This window comes from Nipponia nippon, unplaced genomic scaffold, assembly GCF_047370975.1.
Source record: "Nipponia nippon isolate SJK-2023a ecotype South Korea unplaced genomic scaffold, ASM4737097v1 scaffold_12, whole genome shotgun sequence".
In the NCBI taxonomy this organism is placed as follows: domain Eukaryota; kingdom Metazoa; phylum Chordata; class Aves; order Pelecaniformes; family Threskiornithidae; genus Nipponia; species Nipponia nippon.
In genome coordinates this window covers 13,653,204-13,674,786 of record NW_028262313.1, presented here as the reverse complement: position 1 = coordinate 13,674,786, position 21,583 = coordinate 13,653,204, and the positions used below count along the sequence as shown (strand labels likewise).

General features: G+C 57.8%; 1 protein-coding gene across 8 annotated transcripts in view; it reads left to right on the top strand.

The window, feature by feature from the left end:
- The window catches only part of DLG3 (discs large MAGUK scaffold protein 3), a 78,704-nt gene that overhangs the window by 13,147 nt on the left and 43,974 nt on the right, over positions 1-21,583 (top strand). For 2 of the 8 annotated variants that reach the window (XM_087748914.1, XM_087748913.1), the window contains exon 1: positions 12,197-12,872. The exons of 4 other annotated variants lie outside the window; for them this stretch is intronic. In XM_087748914.1, the coding sequence (XP_087605040.1) occupies positions 12,540-12,872 (333 nt within the window). In that variant the 5' untranslated portion in view covers positions 12,197-12,539. Of the gene's footprint in view, positions 1-12,196; positions 12,873-21,583 lie in introns of those variants that run through there. 2 more of the 8 variants (XM_087748912.1, XM_087748910.1) reach the window with 1 other exon arrangement.

The window sequence follows — 21,583 nt, the reverse complement described above, 5'->3', positions numbered from 1 at the left end:
GGTCACTGCCCCAAGAGGGAGGGGGCGGTGGCGACCCGGGTGGACAGGACAGGACTCTGGGAGGGCTGTGCTCTGCCAGGGCTCCCTCATCTGCAGCCTCTTTCATCCCAGAGGATGGCCACTTCACAGCCTGGCCACTGGCAGAGCAGGGACCTGGAGGGGAAAAACCATCGTGATGGACGTGTTCAGTGCTGGGCTTATCCATGCCTGTAGTCCTGCCTGAAACTCAGCTTTCTGTGGAGACCCAGCAGCTTTCCTGGAGACTGGGACCCAGAGGTGCTGGAGAGCTGCAGGCTCGAGCGCTGCTTCTCTGTGGCAGCCCCTGTGCTGGGCTATGGGGGCCTTTAACAGGGCGGTGAGCCTGTTCCCCAAGATGTCATCTTCATCGCTGAACACAGGTCTTGCCCCACCAGAGCGGGAGCATTTCCAGCAGTCCCCCATGTCAGCGATTCAGACCATGACACCGGATTGGGGATGCTTGGGGGCAGGCTGTGCCGACGGACAGCAGCGCGGGCCCTGCTTCGCATCCCTCACTCCTGCATGAAGGCACTGAGGACACCTCAGCTCCTGCCCACCATCGCCTCCCATGTTGATTCTCAACAGCCCCAGCGTGCAGGACAGTGTCGGGGCTGGATAACACCTACACACCCAGCTCCTGCCCACCTCCACGGTGACTTCTTGCTCCCCAGCCTTCGGTGCATACTTTTTGCCTTGGGCATTTCCAAAGTGGCTTTCAAGAAAACACTTTAGATGGCAAATGGCACTTGGAAGAACTGGGGAAGCTTTACAAAAGGTGATAGTTAATGCTAGAGCAGGAGGGCACCAGCTGCAGGGCAGAGCAGTGTCCCCCTGGTGCTATCAGCCCAGGAACAGGAGATCTAGCGGACACCCTGCCACTGATAAAAGGCAAGATGATGAACTGGCTTGTCCTGCCTGAAGTAAGGGCAGTTCTCTTATCGCATCCGTCAATGTAAATAAGTTTTCTGTGGTCCTGGCTTTGTCCTCTCCCCTGCCTGCAGCTCTCCCCGGCGGTGATAGCAGAGCAAAAGCCACCGTAACCGGCTTTAGCCAGGAAGACACATGAGAAATAAATTGCCTCTCCACACAAATGCTTCCAGGAACAGGAAATTTTCTGTCTGCTGGCAACGATGAGCGTGCACTCTGAGTAGCCCTGCAGTGTGCAAATGGCTGCTGCAAAGGAAGCGAGGCCGGTAAATACAGCAGCAACATGTGCTTCCTGATGGCAAGGCTTAGTGGGCTGAAACCATCCCTCCATTGGAAAGTGGATGTTCAGCGCTCAACGGGACAAGAGCAAAGGGACTCGGCCAGCTGAAATGCCCTGTTGAGGCACTCAGGGGCACAATCCTGCCTGAGCTCTGGGGTTTGTGGGGTTTTATTTGCCAAATCCTCCATTTCAACCTTTCCCCAAGCCCCGTGGTTGCCTTAGCAGGGCTGCTCAGGGCTTGTGTGCATCCACAGCAGGAAGATGCACGAGGATGCTCCCATGGCCAGTGTTGCTTGCCTTGCGCTCATGGGCTGGCAGGAAGGCTGCTTCTCTCAGTAAACGCCGTTCTCATCCTCCGTGCAGGGAGCAGCCAGCTGTAAAGATAAATGAAAGAGGAACAATACCACTGATGAGCAGAAACTCTGCGCCTGCGAGGAAGCGCTGCTCTTCCCCTGCCACCCTCTCCTGCCTTCCAGCACGGCTCTGCAGCCACTCTGACTTCATCCCTGTCATCATGCCAGTGCGGTGCCGCCCCTCCCGCGGTTGCCTGCCGGTGCACCTCTCCCTCCCTCCTGCTTGCCAAGGGTTTCGTTGCTTCGCTGCCCGACGCCAATGCTGCAGCTCTGTCCTTGCTCAGGCCAACGGCTGACACTGAGCCACAGCAAGTCTTAACATGATGGAGAGAGCAAGCAAAACTGCTTCAGAGGATGCATTCTGTGCGTTCTCTGCAATTGTCGGTGAATAGGAAACCTGGCTGGCAGGGGGTGCTGCCGCTCTGGCAGGCTGTGGGTGTGTGGGATGCCGCTGAGCGTGCCCTCGGCATGCCAGGTGCAGGCTGTGCTTTAGCCCTGCTGGGCTGAGGCCAAAAATGTCCCCTTCCCTCCTTGCGTCCCAGGGAGGACACGGCCCAGCTCTGCAGAAACACCCTGGCAGGGTGTTAGGAGCCCTCGCTGCTGCACCTGCCCCTAAAGAAGATGCATCCATCTGCCCTATAACCCACAGCTCAAGTGCCAAAAAGGTTCGTGGAGCTCCTCGGGGGATTTGGCAGAGAAAGACAGGCTGTGCCGCCAGCATGGCGACCGGCTGTCTGCTTCCTCCATCCTTCTCTCGAGTGCTTTTTCCTCTTTCCCGATTTGCCTTTGGCCAAAGAGAAGGGCGTTCCCGTGCTCTGCGCCTTTGCCTGGCAGAAGCGGCTCTGGGCACCTGCAGCGGATCGGGATGAGAGCGGCGTGTGGCGGATGCTGCAGCTGCAGAAATGCCTGCTGTGAGCTCCCCGCTCCCCCTGCCCTGGCTGCAACCCCACCGTTCTTCGTTTTCTCTGCGAGGTGTGCGAGAGGGGAAGCACCAAGTAGCTGTTTGCTATTGCAAGGAGCGTCAGGGAAATTAAGCAGGTCCCTGATACGGGTGAATGTCTGATAATGAATGCAGCCCCCCCAAGAAGCCCCCCATGATATTGGGGGGGCTGGTCACACATGCCCTGCTGTCCCCACCACCCCGTGTCCTCTCTGTGGGCTGGCTGGGCAGGCAGCTGAAGCCATCGCTGCAGGACAGACTGGCCACTGCTTTATCTCAGCTCGAGCCTGGCAGCATCAGCCTTGCGACCCCAAAATCCTGGCAAGTGGCTAATGCTCAAGCAATGGGAGCAGAGGAACAACCAGCTCCCAGAGGGATACCCCCTCCCCATTGCACCCTCATGCACCTTTGAGAGGATGTTTAATTTTAGGAGAAGTAGAGAAGAAAAGCAGCAACTCAGAGCCCAGAGGGCCCGGCTGCTGCCTCAGTGTCACTTGAGCCATTCAGATGCTCTCCAGCAGTTTTGTGTTTCGACATTGCAAACACAGGCTCAAAAGCCAAAGCACTGAAGCCGAGAGGGTGTCCATCTGCAGTAACGCGCTCAAACTGACCCATACATCAGCCCTGCACAGCACGGACACCCGGCTGGGCAGCCAGCTGCCTGTGTCCCAAGGATGCTGCTGCTCAAAGGGGAGTCAGCACAGGCTGTGTCAGTAAGAGCTGTCACTTCAGTGGACATTTTGGGGTTGAATGGCCTCAGCTTTACTAGAGGCTCTTGCTATTCCTGCTGCGGAGATAAACAACAAGATGCATAGACCTCAGTTCTCCCAGCTCAATATACAGCTTCAGCAAAGGATGAAGAAGTCAGTAGAGCCACCAGGCTGTCAAACCAAAGGCTTATGCGTGGGCACCTGTTCCTCCTCTATTTGGGGATTTTCTGTCTAAAACCAGTGGCAAAAGGAAGATCCTCAGCAGACCCCAAGGCTTTTCTGGCTGCGCAGCTTAGGAAAGCCCTGCTGGACATAGGGCTGTTGGTCCGTCTGTTCATCCAAGTCATCAACACTGTTTTGAAGTTATTTGTGATGGTGCGAGTGTGTGCAGCACTCTCCATGCAGTGGTGGAAAGGGGACAGTGAGGGGGAGGCTTTGGGGATGTCCCACAGGCGGCCACGCTCCAGATTCATCCAGATGAGCCTGGAGTCCATCCATCCTCCTCCAGATTCATGCTCCAGCTTCGTTTGCCTCCATCTAGTGCACGTGTCTGCCCGTCCCCAGGGGAGCCCAGCTGCTGGGGCGACTGACACTGATGGGTTTCATGCATAGCTCTGAAAGCAAAAACTGAGACCATTCGCAGGCGTCTCAGCGGGATGGGGACTGAACAGGGGCCAACTTCATCAGTGCCTTGGCCAGGAGCTCCATGAGCCACTGCACTGTCCCCGCTGGGTCTCTGTCTGTTTGTTTATGAAGTGTCCAAAATGAGGTGGTGCAGGGCCCCCACAGCAGCACCCAGGTCCCTCCTTTCCTGCTTTGCCTTGTCGGGTGACTGACCACATTCCTGCTGCAACCAAAGTGAAGCGTTGGAGCCCATCTCCCGTAGCACAAGCCAGCCAGGGGCTCTCAAAGTGTAGAGCCTCCGTGCCCACAGCAGGGGATGTACCGCCCTGACCTCCACCCATCCACGCTCTGCTCCCCCTCACAGCCACCCCAGCATCTCAGGAGGCTGAGGACAAATCTCCTGAGTGCGTTTCTGCAAAACAAACGGACTCTCCTCGCCATTTTTTAAAGGAGCAAACCAAGCTTGAAGGCAGAGGCTGGCAGGCCAGCTGCTTTCTATCTGGAGCGCTGGAGCTGGGGGAACGTCGCTGCATCTTAATGGCATCGAGCTGGACGGAAATCAGGATTCTGGTGGCAGAGGCAATACCAGCACTGTTATAAATAGAGCAGCCACGATAACTGCTCATGAAGGTTTTTAGTCTTTAGGATTTGGAGGATCAGTATCAAGCTATGCTGAGAGATCCATTATCCTCGGCAGCGGCAGGAGCTAGGGGAATTGCTGGGGAAGGACAGCGGATGAGTGTGGGTTTGGGAACTGTCCCTCTTGTGAAGCTGAGTGTGAGCCCTTTGAAAGGTGCTCTCTGCTGTGTGCTGCCTCCTCTCGCTTTGCTCTGCCTGCTCTGGGGGGTTAGACCACGCGTGGCTGCAGCATTTCATGCCAACCTCGTGCCCTGCTGCAAGCAGCGAGGGTTTGCTCCAGGGCAGCACCCGCCAGAGCCCTGCAGCCTGCAGGTACAAAGCACATTGCAGGAGCCTCGCTGGCATTGTACCTAAAAATTATTCCAAGTATTGAGACTCAGGCAAAGGCCTCCTGTGGTCTGTGGCCTAGATAGCTCTCAGGGCTGGCACGGCACGGCTCAGGCACACCAGCGTCTGTGCCCAAAGCACCGGCATGGAGAGCATCATGCCTGGCCGGCGTTGCTTCCCCAGCCTCACAACCAGCTTCCCACCTGCGCGTGTGGAAACGTGGCAATGTCCTGCCAAGCTGCCCCCCGCTTTGAAGGGGTATTTTTAGACCAGATCATTTCACAGCCCCTGCTACAGCAGACTGAGGGAGGAGCTGTGGCAGAGCAAGCAAGGGGGCACGGTGCTGCGGTGCAAGGAGACCCAGGGTGGTCCTGGAGATGGATTCATTGTTGAAGCCAGGGGCAAGCTCTGCCCGATGCTTTGCGAGGGTGTCGCAGTCCCGTTGCTGCACTGTTCATTCCCGCTCCCTTGGCACGCACTGCGCAGCTATTTCCCCCCTGCACGGTGGTAGATTTTGCATGGCTGAATCTCACAGGGTGTATTTGCGGGGAGGTTTTGTAAGCTTTAGGACTCTGCTGCTGTGGGAGCGCTCCCGCGTTACTGCTCTGGTTCAGAACAAGAGCGTGGTGATGAAACTGCTCTCCCAGCTGCCTGCTCTCTCCACACCGTGGCTCGGTGGCAGGGCTCATGGACCGGCTTCTTTTGGGGTGAAACTCAACCCAGCTGTGCGCTCTGGCCCCTGTGGATGCCCAGTCCCTGGGACCCGACCATCCTTTGTCCAAACCAAGCCCTGAAGCCAGGGTGAGGGAAGCGGCACATCATCGCTTGATGTCATCCGTCACCCAGGGCTTGTGCTGCTGGTGTGTCACTCCTGAGCAACCCGCGTGTACAGGTGTGCCCGTGCCTGTGCCTCGGGAACACCTCCTCACCCCACGGCTGCGGCCCGGTTTGAAGGTCACCTCGGGGCTTCCCAAACGGTCGTGTCTTCTCCCGGCGTGCAGGCGGCAGAGGGGACGGGCGGGTGGCGCCAGGGCGCCTTTAAGAGAGGCCCGAGAGCCGGCTGCGGCCCTGCGGCACGCGCGCTGATTGGCCGAGCGGCCGGCAGGCGGGCCGGGGGCGGGGACAGCCATTCAGAAATTTCCGAGCAGCGCTTTTTCCCTTAAAGGGGACAGGGCAGCGGTGGCAGGGAGGGCCAGGGCCAGCTGGGCGACCATCTCCCGTCCACCGCGGGTGCCCGGCGCTCCCAGGGACACCAGCATTCATTTTTCTCCCCGAGGCTGGGCAGGTTCCCACGCCGGAAAGCGTGTCCTGGGGCAGCACAGCCCGGACAAGGCGCCAGTAACGCCATGAGCCACTGGCTGGGGGCAGTGGGAGCTGCTGAATGGGCTGGAAGGGGGAGATTGGAGCAGGGCTGGCCAGGTGAAAGAGAGAAAGTGTAGACCCACAGAGCTCCCCTTCTCATCCCCCATGCAGGGTGGGAATAATGGAGGAAAGGGCAGCCCTGGGCCCTGGGTGTGGGAAGGGTCCCTCTGGGCAGGGCTGTGCTGCCCAGGGCAGCCCCAGACCTGAGCAATGCGGTGCTGAGCCCTTGCAGCACTTTCAGAGCCACATGTTGACCCAGTCAGAGGATGGGACTGGTTCCTGTTGGGTTGGCTCCAGGTGGGCAGGTGGGGAGCCCACGAGAGCCGACTCATGGGGCTTTGTGGCCCCAGGGACACATTGGCTTAGGCAGGGCCGGCCAGGAAACCTCCAGCAGCTTTGTACAGCACGAGTTGGGTGTCTTCGGCTGCCGCTAAGTCCAAGTGTGTAAGCACACCCAGGGACAGCTTGGGACTGGTAAAAGATGCAGGGAAACAGGATGTCTGGTGGGGTCACACTAGGCACAACCCGCTGGAGATCAAGGTACAGGACCAAAAAAATATCAACCAATTCTCTTAAAGACATGAGACTTCAAAATACCTCGCTCTGACTCTGGCTTGGAGTGGTTAAGTTGTGCCCTGGTCACATTTTCAAACCTTCCCTCTGCTCCATCAGGCTGGAAATGTGCTTTATTCTAAAGGAAATGAGGCACATACAAGGTCTGGGCACCCACAGACCACAAGACACGGTGGTGCTATAATTGCCATGCCCACACAGCAGCAAGGCTCCCCCCTTGCGCCCAGGGAGGTGCCGCAAGAAGGCAGCCCACGGCCAGCCCATGCTTCAAGTGCTCCAGTGCAAGGCAGGAGCCTCTCTGCCGGGTGACGGGGAGAGCGGCTGTGGGCGTTGTGAGGCTGTCAGGAAATCCATAAAGCCTGCTGCAGTTGATTGCTATTAAATAGAGCCTCCAGGCTCTCCTTTACAGGGAGGGAGCCTGGGCTCTGCTGCAGGGACCTGTCGCAGGTCTCCATTGCTCCTCTCCCCCACCAGCGCAGCCATGGAAGACATTTAGTTGGCCGTAATTTCAATTGCAGAAAGCGGACGGTGGTGTTTATTGAAGACCCTCGCGCCGTTGTTGCCTCAAGTGAGGATATGGGAACTGCGTAGTGGCACTGGGCAACGTATCAGGGATCATTAATAGAATGAAAATGGTTTTGCCCTGGAGGAGAATAATTTCTTTGGCAACTGCCCTAGGAGCGCTGAGAGCTATCGGTCCCTTGGTATGCCTGGTTATTATTATCCCAGCTGCACATTTCCCGGCGTGAATCGCTGCCGGTGGCAGGGAGGAACAGTCTCAGCATGAGATGTTCGTTATCCTGCCCCTTCCCACTCACCCGTGACTGTGCAAACCCTCCAACGCTCACGGGAACCGCCGGCCCCATTTGCCCGCTAGCTGTGCAGCCGGCTCTGCAGAGCACCTGTTCAAGTTTCATTTGACAAGCCCCAGACACAGCAAATTGCAAATCCCTGCTGGGTGGGGGTCTGTGGTAGTGCTAAGGAACCGACTGACGGACTGAGCCGAGTTTGCTTGGTTCCTCCCTTTGCTGCTCATCTCCCTGTGGCCTGCTCCATGCCACGCATTTACCTCCCAGTGCTCTTCACCCCCCGTTCTCAGCTGGGTGGCTGCAGACCCTGCTGCCTCCCCTGCGCTTTGGATGTTGGGTAGCTTTTTGCAGGTGATTGCAGTTGAGAAAGGTACCTCCCTCATGCCAAACTGTCCCCTGCCTCCTCCCCCAGCATTACAAAGGTGACACCTTCCCCTTCTGCACCAAGGCTCGGAGCTAACATGTGGCTTTCGTTCCCCTGGCAGGACCCAGATCCTGCTTGGGCTAAAAGCAAGGAGCAGCATGACAGCACTCGCGTGACCATCGTCTCTGCAAGGAGCTGGCTGCTTTCAGCCTGCCCCGTCTTCTGCTCCTAGAAGGGCTGCAGGTGCAACTAACCCCAGCTCCTGGTCCCTCACACTTGCCTTCCTCTTCCCGCAGGACTTCATGTGAGAGGAAGGAAGCGACAACAGGGGCTGAAATGTCGGCAACACCAGATAAAACCTAGCTCCATGCCGCCTTCATGCCATGTAAATAGCACCATCTCCGGGGATTTCTTGACACTTTGCTGAAATTAGCACCTGTAAAAAGAGCAGCTGCCAAAGCTGAATTTAAATAAGATGGGCAGGCTTCTGGTAGGAAGAGGGTAGAGGGTGAGAAAGCTCTTGGTTTCCTTGAATCACTTCCCTCCATGAAGGCACCTGCCCAGAAATCAGCTCCCAGATCCTTTGGCCCTGCTCAATGCCCACATCACTGGGGCGAGAAGGTGCTGGGCACTGCGCCTGACCTGCCAGACCCGGGTCTGGGCATCCCAGTGCAGGTGCCCGTGCTGTTTGGGCTCTGGCAGTGCCACTCCCAGTATCTAAACTGCCGCTACTCACTGAAGCAAGCTGGAGAAGTGCAGGATGCGGATGCCCCTGGCCAGCCAGCCCTGGCCTCCTCTTGAGCGCGATAACATGTCCCAAGCCCCGCGCAGCGTTAGGGAGCGTTGCAAGCAGGCAACCAGGGATTTTTTTTCCTTTTAATTGTGGCTAGCAGGTGACACATGCAGTTCACTACAAATGAGTAGGAATTAAACAACTCTCGTGGCAGCTAAAATGGGACATGCGGGTTTTCAGGGGGAGCTGCAAGCGGGTAGGGAAGGGCTCCATCAAAGCTGCAGCAGCTGAGGCTCAAGGCCCCTCCGTTGGCAGGTGGCAATGAGGCACTAACAGATAAGAGAGCTGGGAGAGGCAGCAGAAGGTTTTAAATCACGGAGCCATCCCTGAGTTTGTGAGCTGGCAAGCAGAGTGAGGTGGAGGCAGCGATGCTGGCACTACAGGGCTGGCGGTGAGGGTGTTTCCCGTGTGGGGATGCCCCACCTGCGGGGCATGGCTGCCCCACCTGCGGGGCTGCCAGAGACCGAGCAAGGAGAGGACCATCTTCCTTGTAGAAGATGCACTCCAGTTTGCCATGGGGGGGACAAAAAAATCAAGTGCTTCTCTTAATTGTTCACTCAGCTCCTTATTAAAGCATTTTTCCCTAACAGGTCTTGTCCTTTGCTTTTGCACTTCCCCCCTAAGTGAATGCCCGTGTCCCTGCCTGCCCCCACTGCAGGACTGAGTGAAAGGAGGAGATGTGTCTGGAGCAGCGCAGCTGCGAGCAGTCGGGGTTACAAACTCCGCATGTGCCCTTCCCTGGTGCTCTCCTCCCATCCAAGTCGGCCTCTTCCAGACATGGGTCTCCTGCCTGACCTTGGCCCAAAGATAGCTTTGGTGGAGGCTGATGGCAGTGGAGGGGGCTTCACTGGGTGGCCAGCGGGCCTCTGCGCACTGCATGGTCCCTGCAGCCAAACCATGCCAGCCTAGGGTGGGAACTGCGATGGGGGGGAGGTTTGCAGCTGGGCTGGAGCAGTCATTAGTTATGGTTGTGTTACAGGTTCTGGGCACATCTTGTTGATGAAGTGACTCAGATCTCAGAGGTGCCACAGGGTGGGAGACGGTGGGTAGCCAAGATGGACTTCATGTCCTTTTACTCTCATGCAGGTGACACTGGCCACCTGCCTGTTTCTACAAGGCTTATTGCTCTGCTTTGGTGCAGCAATCCCCTACCTCAGCTTTGTTCCTGCCCCAGTCCTTCCCCTCGTTCCCACCTCTGCCCTCACTGCTGCAAGATGCCCTCTCCCCATGGATGACATCCCTCAGCCCCCTGGTCCACCCTGGCTGTTGAGGAGGTACAGCATCTCCCTGGAGCACAGGGCTCATTGGCCCAGCATCCTCCTGCAGGGCCAGCACCGTGTGCTCTGGGAGGTGGCACAAGGAGCAGTAGGAGAGGTGGAGATAATCGTAATTTCTTAAAGCCTGATGTGTAAAGTTCTCTGTTAATGCCAACGCTGCATGCTTTCCTTCCATGCGCACAAACACAGTTTTTCATTGATTAAAATGATTCTGAACAAGCTTGCTTTGCATGCAGGCATCCAGTCCTTCCTTGCCTTAGTGAGCTCCTGGGGTCTGCAGGGTGCTGTGGCACTGAGCTCCGCAGGGTAGAAGAACTTTCTTATGTGCAGCTGTTGGCTTCATCTTGCTGCATCTCTGGGTCTGGGTCAGTGCCACAGTGCAGCCAGGTCCCATACCTGACTGTTCATCAGCCAGCGCGCTGGGAGCAGCAGGGTGAGGCTCACCTGCGGAACTGTTTCTGAGGGCTCAGCAGCAGTGCTGTGTTCAGCCACTCGAGGCCAGCATGGTGGGAACAGGCTCTCTAGACTTGCTTGTCCAGGAACATTACGACTGTCCTAAGCTTGTAGCTGGGGAAATTTCAGTGTAGTGTATCATCTAAGCCACAACACTGCTCCATGGCATTAAGCATGGAGCAGCACATGATCGCAGCATCCATCCTGTGACGGAGGTAACCTGAGCAGCCCAGAGGCAACGAAGTGCAGGCAGTGCTGGAGAGGACAGGCTCTGCACCGCGCAGTGGGGACCATGGGGCTTGGGAACAACGCGGATCCTGATTACAGGGTGTCTTCTGCCCCCTCCCCTTCACCCAGAAGCAACCATTTCACTTGACCACTTGGGAGCAAACACTGCAGGAGCCCCCCTGTCTGCAGTGGTCAGGTGCAGAAGTAATTTTGTATTGCAGTTTAAAGAGCTAAAGAAACAAGGAGCAAGCAGGGGCATTTGTCTGACCGGCCGTCACGCGCTTCCCCCTCCCACCGCCCTGCTTGTGAGCAAGGCCATATTGCGCCGGCTGCATGAGGCCAATAGGAGCCTCAGATCTTGCAGCCTGAATCGGGGTGTTGAACCACCACGTCTTGTGGCTCAGCTTGCGGCCCCCTCCTGCTTCTGTCTCATTCCTTTAGCCGTATCCTGCGAGAGCCCTATTGCGCACCTTTCATTGCTCTTCTACATATTTATGTACCATTTCTTCAAATAATTCTTCGCCTACCCTAGTGTTTATTACAACCCTTAAGCACTAGGAGGCCGGGTTCAGGTTCTAACTGGTCAGAGGTGTTTTTTTTGTAATGGTTTTTCTTTCAACAACTCTTCGATTTGTTTGGGTGATTCTCTTCTGAACTTCTTCCAGTCTGGCACTTCTGTGCCAGAGGCGAGGGGCTGCCTGAGCTGCGCTGGGAGCAGCACCCTTGCCCTGCGGCACCAGCGGGCATTTCTGCTCTGCTTTTACCATCCCTGGATGGCAGTCGGTAAAAGGCCCAGCAAAGGCCCTGGGTGTTTCTACACCCCCAACACACCTGTGGCTCACTGGGCAACGGCAGCATCCCCAGGGTGCTGTGCTGGAGCGCGCGGTAACGTTTCCAGCAACGCAGGGTGAGCTGACGCAGGGTGAGAGCTGACGTGGGGTTGCAACAGAGGTGCTGCTGCCGGGCTAGTGGCCATGGTTCAGGTCTGGAAAAATTATTTCATACTCCGGTGCGGATCACAGCTGATTGGAAGTGAACCCCTCTTGGTGTCAACCACAAAGCTGGCAGGGCTGCCCACCGCTGCGCTGGGGCTAGGGGAACAGAGCTGTAACAGAGCTGCCCGGTGCGTCTGGGGATGGGGACGGGGACGGGGACGGGGCGAGCGCTGCCGCAGGTGATGCATGAGGCTGCCGAGCAGAGGATTTCTTTTCCTCCCGGATGCCGCCAGCGCAGGCTGCCGGGGAGCCGCGGGGGCAGCGCGGGCACCCCCCCGGGGCCCGCTGCTCCCAGGCGGGTCTCGGCCCCGCTGCTCCCAGGCGGGTCCCGGCCGCTGGGGGCAACAGCGGCCCCGCGCCCCCCCGCTCAGCGCCGGGACGGGGCGGGGCGGGGCGGGGCGCGGAGGCTCCGCCGGCGCGGATTGGCTGCCGGGGGGGGAAGGCGGGGGAGGCCTCGCGCCGCCGCAGGTGCTGCGCTCCGCGCTCCCGCGCCGCGCTGTGCTAAGCCGAGCCGAGCCGAGCCGAGCCGGACCAGGCTGAGCTACCCCATGCAGCGGAGCGGGGAGGAGCCGCTGCCCCGCGCCCCTTGCCGGGAGCGGCCCCGGGACTGAGCGGCGCCGCGGGCGATGCCGCGGCGCGCCCCCGTGGAGATCACCGCGCTGTAACACCCCCCCCCCTTCCTTCTCCTCCTCCTCCTCCTCCTCCCGCTCCCGCCCGCGGGGCCGGGGGCGCCGAGCGGGCGGGGAGGCAGCAGGCGCGCCTTGCGCGGGGCGGGGGACGCTGCCGCCCCCCGAGCATCCCTCCCTCCCTCCCTCCGCGCCGCCTCCCGCCCTCCCTCCCTGCCGGCTCTATGGTGTGAGGGCAGCGATGCACAAGCACCACCACTGCTGCAAGTGCCCCGAGTGCTACGAGGTGACGCGGATGGCGGCCCTGCGGCGCATGGAGCCCCCCTCCTACGGCGAGTGGCAGCACGAGCAGTACGGCTACGGCGGCTACGGCTCGCAGACCCTGCCCGCACCCGGGGGGGCCGCGCCCGCCGCCCGCGGCAAGGCCAAGCTGGGGCCCCCCGCCCGCGACCCCGCCGCGCTGAAGCCGTCGCCGCCGCCGCCGCCGCCGGGGAAGAGCGCGCCCAAGGTGAACGGGAGCGGCCCGGGCTGGTGGCCCGAGTGCACGTGTTCGAGCCGCGACTGGTACGAGCAGGTACGGGCCAGCCCCGGGCAGCGGCTCCCCGGTGCGGGGCGGGGCGGGTGGCTGATGGGGGTAACCCGGGGAGAGTGGCGGGGTCGTGGCAGGGTGCAGCGTCACCCCTGGGGCGTCGCGGGCGGCCGGAGTGGACGCTGGCGTTGCTGGGGCTGGACACTGGTGTTGTCGCAGTTGGCTGTCATTGTCGCTTGGGCTGGCTGCTGGCATCGCTCAGGTTGGCATTGCCGTTGCTTGGGCTGGCCCCCGTGGTCCTGCCCAGCGTAGGAGCTCGGCGTCGGAGCAGCCTCCCCGGGGCTGAGCTGGGCTGGCTGGGTCTCGCTCGGCACAAGGTGGGCGTTGGGCGTGATGTTTTCGGACACCCCACCCAAGGTCCTCGCCGCTTACGATGCCGTTGCCTGAAGCCCCGGCAGCGTCGAGGGCATCCCATCATACTGTGTTTAGCAGGCATGGGGCGTGCTGCCCGCCGAGCAGCCTCGTGGGCTCACGATGCCGCTTGCCAGCGCTCCCAAACTGGCACCTGCTCTCCATTGAGTTGTGGATTCCTCGCTCTGCTGCTACGTCCCTGCTCCCCGAGATTATTACGTAACCCTGCTCTGGTCGCTGGCGTGCTGTGTGCATTCTGCCCCATTTCACTGCCTCCATTTCTTCCCACACACATTCGTTTTATTAGTGTTCTCCTCCAGGACCCATTCTCAGGCTGTGTCTCTCTTTCTCCCCTAAATGGAGAGACCAGTCTTGTTTTGAACCTACAAGCCAGCTTAGAAAATGGTTGGAGCTGTTTGGAAAGCATTAAAATGGAGGCTAGACCCTGCCTGAAAAACAATTTACCCTGCTTTAGAGAAAGGCATTTCAATTTGCTTCTTATACCTCTTTAATTCATTACCTTCAAACCTCACATGATTTCTTATTGATCCTTCTAATTATTATTTCAAGAAGCTGTAGCAGGCAGACACAGAGGAATCAATGGGAATTCTCTCCTCCTTTCCCCTCGGAAAACACAACCCTCTTCTTCCCTTCCCCGTTTTTTTTCTTCATTACAGTCTCAGTCTGTAGCTCTGGTTGAAATAATTAGATTCAAAGCTCATATGCTCAGATGATGTTTACAGAAAGCACCCAAAAACCCAGCCACCTTCCTATCAGCCTGGTCCTGCTTTCTGTCTCTTTCTCTGCCACTCTTAGATCAAATCAGCCTCAGCTCTCTCTCGCCTGCTGATTCCTGGCAAGCATTCTTCCATCTTTCCTTTGCTGTCTCTTCCCTCCATCCAGAGCAGCAAGCTCAGGGAGCTGGGTAGGATCAGGGAATTGAAGCATGTCTGCTCCCTCCTTTCCACTCCTGCTTGCATGAAAGGTCCGGCCCAGGGTTCCTGGTAAGATGATTGCAAGCAGGCTGGGAAGGAAGCAATGCCAGCTGCATTGCTGCCGTGGCAGGCTGGGCAGGGGAGCCTTTCATGTTTTTGCAATGGTGGAAGAGAAATCGTTGTCTCTTTGTGGTGCTGCCACGGAGCCCCGGGGCTTGGGCTGCTCTGAAAGTCCACGTTGGGAATCTCTGCTTGGCCTTAGCCTTTCTGAAGATGGGAAAAAAAAAAAAAAATCAAAAGCTCCTCGCCGCATTGCAAGTGACAGAGGATGCCAGTGTGTGAGGCTACGTGAGCATAGCGGGGTCTGCATGTAGAATATGACGTGTGTGGTATGTGCGCTGCCTGTATCAGAGCAGGCAGGATTGCTCCCTGGTGTGTAGCAAATGTATGCAATGAGTAAAGCTTTGCAGCGAATACCTCAGCAATGCTCCCCTTCTGATCCGAGGGTGCAAAGTGCCTGAGCCGTCAGGAATCCATGTTCTTCCCAGCCTGGTGGTGGGCAGAAGGACAAAAAGTAGTAAAATGGAAACAACTGGGCATGGCTTGTGCCCAGGCAGACAGGTTTGGCTTTGGGAGGCCGGGAGATGTTCGGCTCTAGGTAGATTTGGCTGGATGCTGTGGATGCGAAGCTGGTCTCCCTTGGAGGAGCTGAGGAGGCAGCCTCTGTGTCCTCGAGAGCCTCGGCTAGAGGCAGGGCTGCCATTTTTCAGGGCTGCCCCTTTAAATGAGCTCCCTGTCCCTGGAAGCACTTCCAGCAGCAGAGGTAGGAAGGGGTGCACGTGCCAGGAGGCTTCCCCAGGAAAGCAGGGATCTGTTCACCTCCCGGGGAGCTTCACCACCTCTCATTTAAGCCTTTTTTTTTCACCCCTTGCTTCTGCATGCAAGCAGAGGAGAGCGCGCACCACCTGCGCACACTTGTGCAGCCGCGTGTGCGGATGCTCTGACATCGGAAACGTGCTCACGGTTGCGTATGGTGGTGGTGTATGTTCTCTGACATCATGCGTACTTGCAGACCCTGTGCGCAGCTCCGCGGCATGTGAGATGTGCCCACACGTGCTGCCCAACACACGGCACGGTCCCAACGTCAACCCACACCTCCTCCCACCTCTGGTGCCCCGTCGGTTCTCTCCTCCTGCCTCTTCCCTTCTCTAGGATGCAAATTAGCTTGCTCAGGCAGTGCCAGTAACTGAGAACCCCTAATCCTGACCGTAGGGAGGGAGGAAATCTCTGAGCTCTGCCTTTCTCATTTCTTTTTGCTTTGCTTTTCTCCCCTCTGAGATCTCTTCCATTTCTTTTCCCTTATCTATCCACATTCCCTGTTCATTAGTCCCCGCTCCCTGTGCTTGCTGTCGTTGCTGTCCTCCATTGTTCCCATCGCCATCCCTCCATCTGCCCCTGCACCCTCCTTGTCCCCCCTTGCTTGCTGGTGGGGGTCTCGAGTCCTCCCCTGCCAGACTGGGGTGAGAGGAGGACTCCTGGCTTTGGGGGAGGAATGGCAATGTGATCCAGGGAAGCGTCCCTGATGCGCAGCACTAGAGCAGAGCGCTCAAACCCCCCCTCTCCCCTGCACAGTGACGCCCACGGGCTCCCAGGAGAGGAGCGCTGAGCTGCCCGGCCGTGCCCAAGCACCTGCTCCAGTACTGCTCCCTGTGCTGAGGGTCGGGCAGCAGCCGGCACCTTTCCCTCCTGCAGGGAAGGTCTAGCCCTGTGGCTTAGTTCACCCCGAGGTCCCTGGTGCTGGGCACGGTGGCCAGAGTGGGGCTCCTAAGGGTCTCACCAGCGTTTTCATGTGCGTTTGGGGTGGCTGGGGCATGGGCACCTCCTCTCATGGCTGGGGAAGGGGTCTGGGGCAGTGCAGTTCCCTGGCATGTGGTTGGGATATACCCTCTGCCCCCGGGGCTGCCCCAGGTTTGCTGGCCCTGCTTGGCCAGAACTGCGATGTTCTGCTGTCCCCCCTTCCTGTGGCCCCTTTCTTACTCTTGGGGGGGTCAAGAGGATGCAGAGGGGTGTTAGAGCAGCATCTCAATGAGTCCCTGACAACCTGCAAGTGCCCAGAGCATGCCAGGCTTGCATGGCCCCCCTGGCAGAGGCATTTCATGGCCAGGCAGGAGGAGGGGCACAGGTCCTCCCTGCCTGTCTTCAGCAGTGAATGTTTCACCAAAGTGTTTTTTCCACACACAAACACTGCTTGTTATAGTTCCTCCCGTGCACTGGGGAATTACCTGGAGTAGGTGGGCACAGGGCGGCACATCTTGGTGGAAGCATCAGCCTTCGCCGAGCCTTCGGATGCTGCTGGATTTGGGGGTCTTGGCTCTCGGCGCGTGGGTGGCGGTGGGGAGGAAAGAGCCTTGGGGAGGCCGTGGGGGTCCGGACTGGGTTTCTGAGCGATGGGCAGGCATGGCTGGAAGGAAGGAGGGAGAGAGCTGAGGGGGCAGGCGGGAAGCCAAACGCAGGTTGCTTTGTGGGAAATGGCTGAAGCCCCAGATGTTCCCTGGGGAGGTGCGAGGGAGGGTGAGAGGAACGGGGTGCCGGGGACACGGAGGCAGTGGAGGTGGTGAGGTTGGCAGGGTGATGTTGCTATGGCTACTCCTGTGCTATTCATAGAAGAAATTAGCTAAATCTTTGCACTGGAAGGTGGAGGAGGAGAGAGGAGGAAGGCGTTCTCCACGTTTGGAGGGAAGGAGAGAAGCCAAAACAGGAAGGGGGTGAAGTTTTCCTCCTTTGCTCTATGCCTGTGCTGTGGAGGGGCATTTGAGGGAAGTGCCGCTGCCCGATCCTGGCAGGGTGCGGGGGGACGCAGGAAGAGAGGAGCTGCCCTGTGGGAAAGCCCTCCTGCAGAGCGTCCACACAGAGCCCCGCGTGGCAGGACGAGCTCTGCATCGTGCCAGGAGCACAGGAGACATCCTTTTAATTAAAGACATCCCATCTGTGAAAGGTATTTTTGGCAACCTAAATGTAGATACAACTGCAGTGAAACTTGCCCTTCGTGTCTGGCTCTGTTGCTGAACGCGGTGCTTGTCTGTCCCTGACCCCGTCCGTCTGCTTGGCCCCTGCTCTGCGGTCGCTGGTGGTCCCCCTGCCCTCCCTCCACCTCCGGCATCTCTTCCAGCGTGTCCTCCCGCCAGCCGGAGTCCCGGGAGAGTCTTCCCTCTCCACCACTCCTCATCGCACTCCACTCCCTCATTGTGAGAGTTTGATTCCCATCCCACAGACCTGTTTGTCACCTCCTCACTCACGATGTGTAAATCTGCGTGTCTGTTCCTAATATATCTCCCTCCATCTGATTTCACCTCTCAGCTTGTTTCTTGGGCATCTCCGTCTGGTGATCCTGCCGTCATCACCCAGTTGAGTTGCTATAACCAGGCACTGAGCTGCTCTCCTTCCCCCAAACCCTGCCTTGCGCCCACCCTCGGCCCCTTGCCCCACAGACCTGGGAGGCAGCCGATATTTCTGATGGTCTTTACCTTCCTTTTCTGCCACCCAGCTGGAACCAAGGCCCAGTTAATGCTTTATAAAGTCATTCCTCTTCCCTGTGCATCTCCTGGGGGAACTTATGCCTTAACACCCAGATGCCGAGTGAGCTGGTTCCCCTCGCCCACCCCAGAGCATCCCATGTCCTGCTGTCACCCATCCCTTGGATTGGGCTGAGGAGGGTCAGATGTTCTCAGTGCCCCTTCCCAAAACGTATCAAGTTCATTTAGGAGTGGACAGCTGAGGACATTTGTCTCCTTGGTTTCTTTACTCACCTGTAAGACTTTTCCCCCTTCCCTTGAGCAAGTGAATCCCTCAGACAGGGGCTGTGCACTTGTGCTTGCTGAGCCTTCTGACACATCTCATTAATATGTAAGGGATAATGTTGGAATTGGAGAGGGGAGTTGAAGGACTGAGCTTAGCTCCTCTCCAGCTGGATTACCAACCACTGCTTGCCAGCCAGCCCAGATGTGCAGACCGTGGCCCCAGAGCTGCACCCCGCTGCTGGTTTTGGGGTGTTGAGCTGCCAGAGGGACCCCAGGAGCAGCACAGGGAGAGGCGCTGGAGCTCGTGTCCAAACTGGCCATAGTAGAGATGTAGCTGCTGCCGTAAAGGTAGCGTCTGAAGCCACACAGGTGGGAGAGAGCCCATCAGCGCAAGATGTGGAAGAAGAGGAAAGTACCTGCTGAAAACGGGAGGATGTGGCCCTGCCACGTTGCCAGAGGAGGAGAAGAGCACATTGGTGAGGCAGCCAGGGCCAAGCATGGGCAGATTTCAGCAGGGATGTAGCCAATGTGGAGGAGGTGGCTCCTTGTGAAGAGACTGGGGGTGGCAGGAGGACCTTCAGCCTCCGCCGCGGCAGCACCTGCCCTTGCCCCTGCTGGAGGGATGCTCCCTGTGCCCCCATGGCTGCGCTTTCCACCTGGCTCTTCCCCCATGGTTTTGGGTGTTACGTGGCTGGGACCTGCCTGAGCCCAGTTCTGACCAGTGCCGGGGATTTGGCAGGGATCTGCCGGCTGTCCTCAGGGTGTGCTCGAGGGAGGAAGGTCCCACGGGCGGTTGCATGAGAGGGAAACCCAGGGGATGGCTGTACCAGAGGTCCCGTCCAGGTACCCTGGGTGTGGAGGTGGGTGGGAGGTGGAAGCAAAGCAGAAGCCGTCACTGTCGTTCGGGTGAGCCCCTCTGCATGTCGTATGCCACGATGGGAGGAGAGGAGCTTCCACTCCTTCCTTAGCTGCGGATGCTCGTTTAGAGAGAGGAAGTCATTAAGGCTAATCAGGCCATAATCAGCCACGTCCGTGGCTATGTGCCGGGCGCCCGCGGCGCACAGCCCTGTGCAGGATGCTCTCTGAGGGGGACCGTGGTCTCTGGGTCCCGGGAGAGAGCAGGTCTAGCACTGGTCTGTGCTGGGGCACGAGGAGCTTGGTGTGGTTGGGGCGTGGGGGCTCTGCCTGCCATCCCACACCCCGTCCGCTGGCGGGAGGGACGGTGCGTCTCTGGCTCAGCATCGCAGCTGTGATTCAGGAGTGGGCACAATCCTCGCTGTCGTGCCGGTGCTGTGGGTGCAATGGGCTGTGCTAATGCTCACAGCTGGTTTTAACACTTGCAAAGATGGGATGATACAGGGATCCCTCAAGGGCCCTTGTTGCAAATCCAACAATATGCTATGAACATATATCAGGGACTTGGAGATGAAAACTTTTAATACAGCATTTAACAAGTTCAGAATACCTGAATTTGAAATGAAGTTCACAGTTTAGTCTGCAGAAGCTGATTTGGATGGGGCTCGCTGAAGGACTGCTCAGAGGGTGTAATTATTTTGGGAGACATGTGGTGCTTCAGAGCACTCTGGACCAGGCCCTAAATACCCTCTTGTCACCTTCATATTAACTGGAATTTAGTTTGAGGCTCTGTTGATGGATCTTGGTTTGCTTTTGTCCCACAGAAACATGTTTCTTAACACTTTGTAACTAGGTGTGCGCTAGAACTTACTGAAGAGAAGAGAACAGGATATTTGAATCCCAGGGACAAAAGAAATCTTTATTTTAACACTGTCCCTTATTCACTCTTTTTTTTTTTTTTCCCCCCTGTACATACGTATTTGTCTGTGAGGGGGGGGGGAAAGCACGTGAGTCTTTCAGATGATAATAACTCTTCCTGTGAAAAAAGGAATTGAGTCAATTTTATTTGGTACCGCCAGGTCAGAGGGAAGCTACCGGAGCCCAGCACCTCTGCAAACTGGGTCACTTATTTTAACGGGCTGAGCCTGGAACAGGATGTCTAACTTTCAAGTATGAACATGCTGGCCTTAATGGTTTCTAAATGGAAACTTAGACTCCACAGAGCTTCTGTTTGGGGAAGCTTTCTTCCTTCCCCGCTGAGTGAAGGCTTTTTCCAGACCCTATTTAAGCTTACTCTTTAAAAAAAAAAAAAAGGCACCAAAACAAAGATTAAACCCTCAGTAGCTGCTTGTGTTCACATTACACTTTGGGCACTTCAGCGGCTTTGCCAAAGATCCTTGTGACCAGGGACCTTTCAAGTCCCGCGTTCCCCGTTTCCGGATGGCCGCGGTGCTTTGAGCTGGTGCCGAGGCCCCAGAGCCTGCTCACGCTGCCGAAACAGCCCAGCTCTGATGTCTCCCAGAGGCAGCCTGGAGAGGAGGGCTGCTCTCGCCCGCAGGCCACCACGCTGGCTGGGAGCCGAGCACGGGGACATAGGCAGCAGCCGGTGCCTGGCTAGCCGGGACTGACGCAGGGGGTCTGGGCACCTGCAAGCTCCGTAGTCGGCCCTGGCATCATTTCCTACACAGTTTATGCCACGTTTCAAGCTGTGCAGAAGGAGGGCATGAGGTCAGGCTCAGCCTGTCACTCCTCTTCATGGAGGCACACTGTTGGGTGGTGTGTGCTTCCCCCTGCCCAAACGCTGTCAGCCAACAAGTTGCTCTTGCAGTGGGTGACAAAAAATGCAAAAAGAAAGTTATTTTGTCCAGCCCAGTTAACAGGAAGGGAGACTCATCTCTGGTTATGAAAACTGCAGAAGTTTCCAGCCTCCATTTTCTTTTGCTCCCTTTCCCCATCCCAGCCCGTGGGAGCCCTGAGGAATGCAGCTCTCCCTCGGGGCTCTGCAGCTCTCTGATGCTCCCAAGCACTCTTGGCTCTGGCCACCGTGTAAAGAGCCCGTGAAGGCAAAAAGAGGTGAGCACAGGGAGCTGTGAGAAGGGGACCAGCAGTGTGCTACCTCTCCCCTTGAGAAGGGAAGGGATAGGAAAACCAAAGCATGGATTTGGTGTTGAGATGTACGAAGAGCCCTACATCTTGTGGGCCAGCTGGAAGCCAGGCTTCGATCTGGGAAGGGATGTGCCGTGCATCGTTCCTTAACAGGAGGCCTGTAAGGTGGCTTCCCTGGGCATGGCCATGTGAAAGCCGAGGCGGTCTGTAGGTGTGCAGGCATCAGGGAGGGCTCGGAGCAGCCTGGAGGGGTGGTGCCAGCACCTCTCTGCTCCACACACCTGCCCTCCGTCAGAGCCGGGGCTCATCCCTTCCCACACCTCGGTCACGGGAAGCCTCAGGAGTGGGTTTCTGTCCTGCCTCAACCTGAGAAGTGCCCACAGGTTGGTGTGGAGGAGCTGTGTCATCTCAGGTGCTTTGGGAGGTGATGTTTTTGGCAGCTGCATGTTGGGCTCTGGGCTGGCGCAGGAGGCAGCCCCAACGTTGGGAAAACCAGCGTCTGTGTGAAGGGCAGGGAAGTCTGGCACGAAGCAGATGAGCATGTCGGTGCTTATCAGGGTGAGTGGTGGTGAGCGTGGGCTCACCGTGTGTGCTGCGCCGGTAGGACCTGGGCTCGCTCCTGTGAAATTAATTCATTAGCTTGGTGCGAACC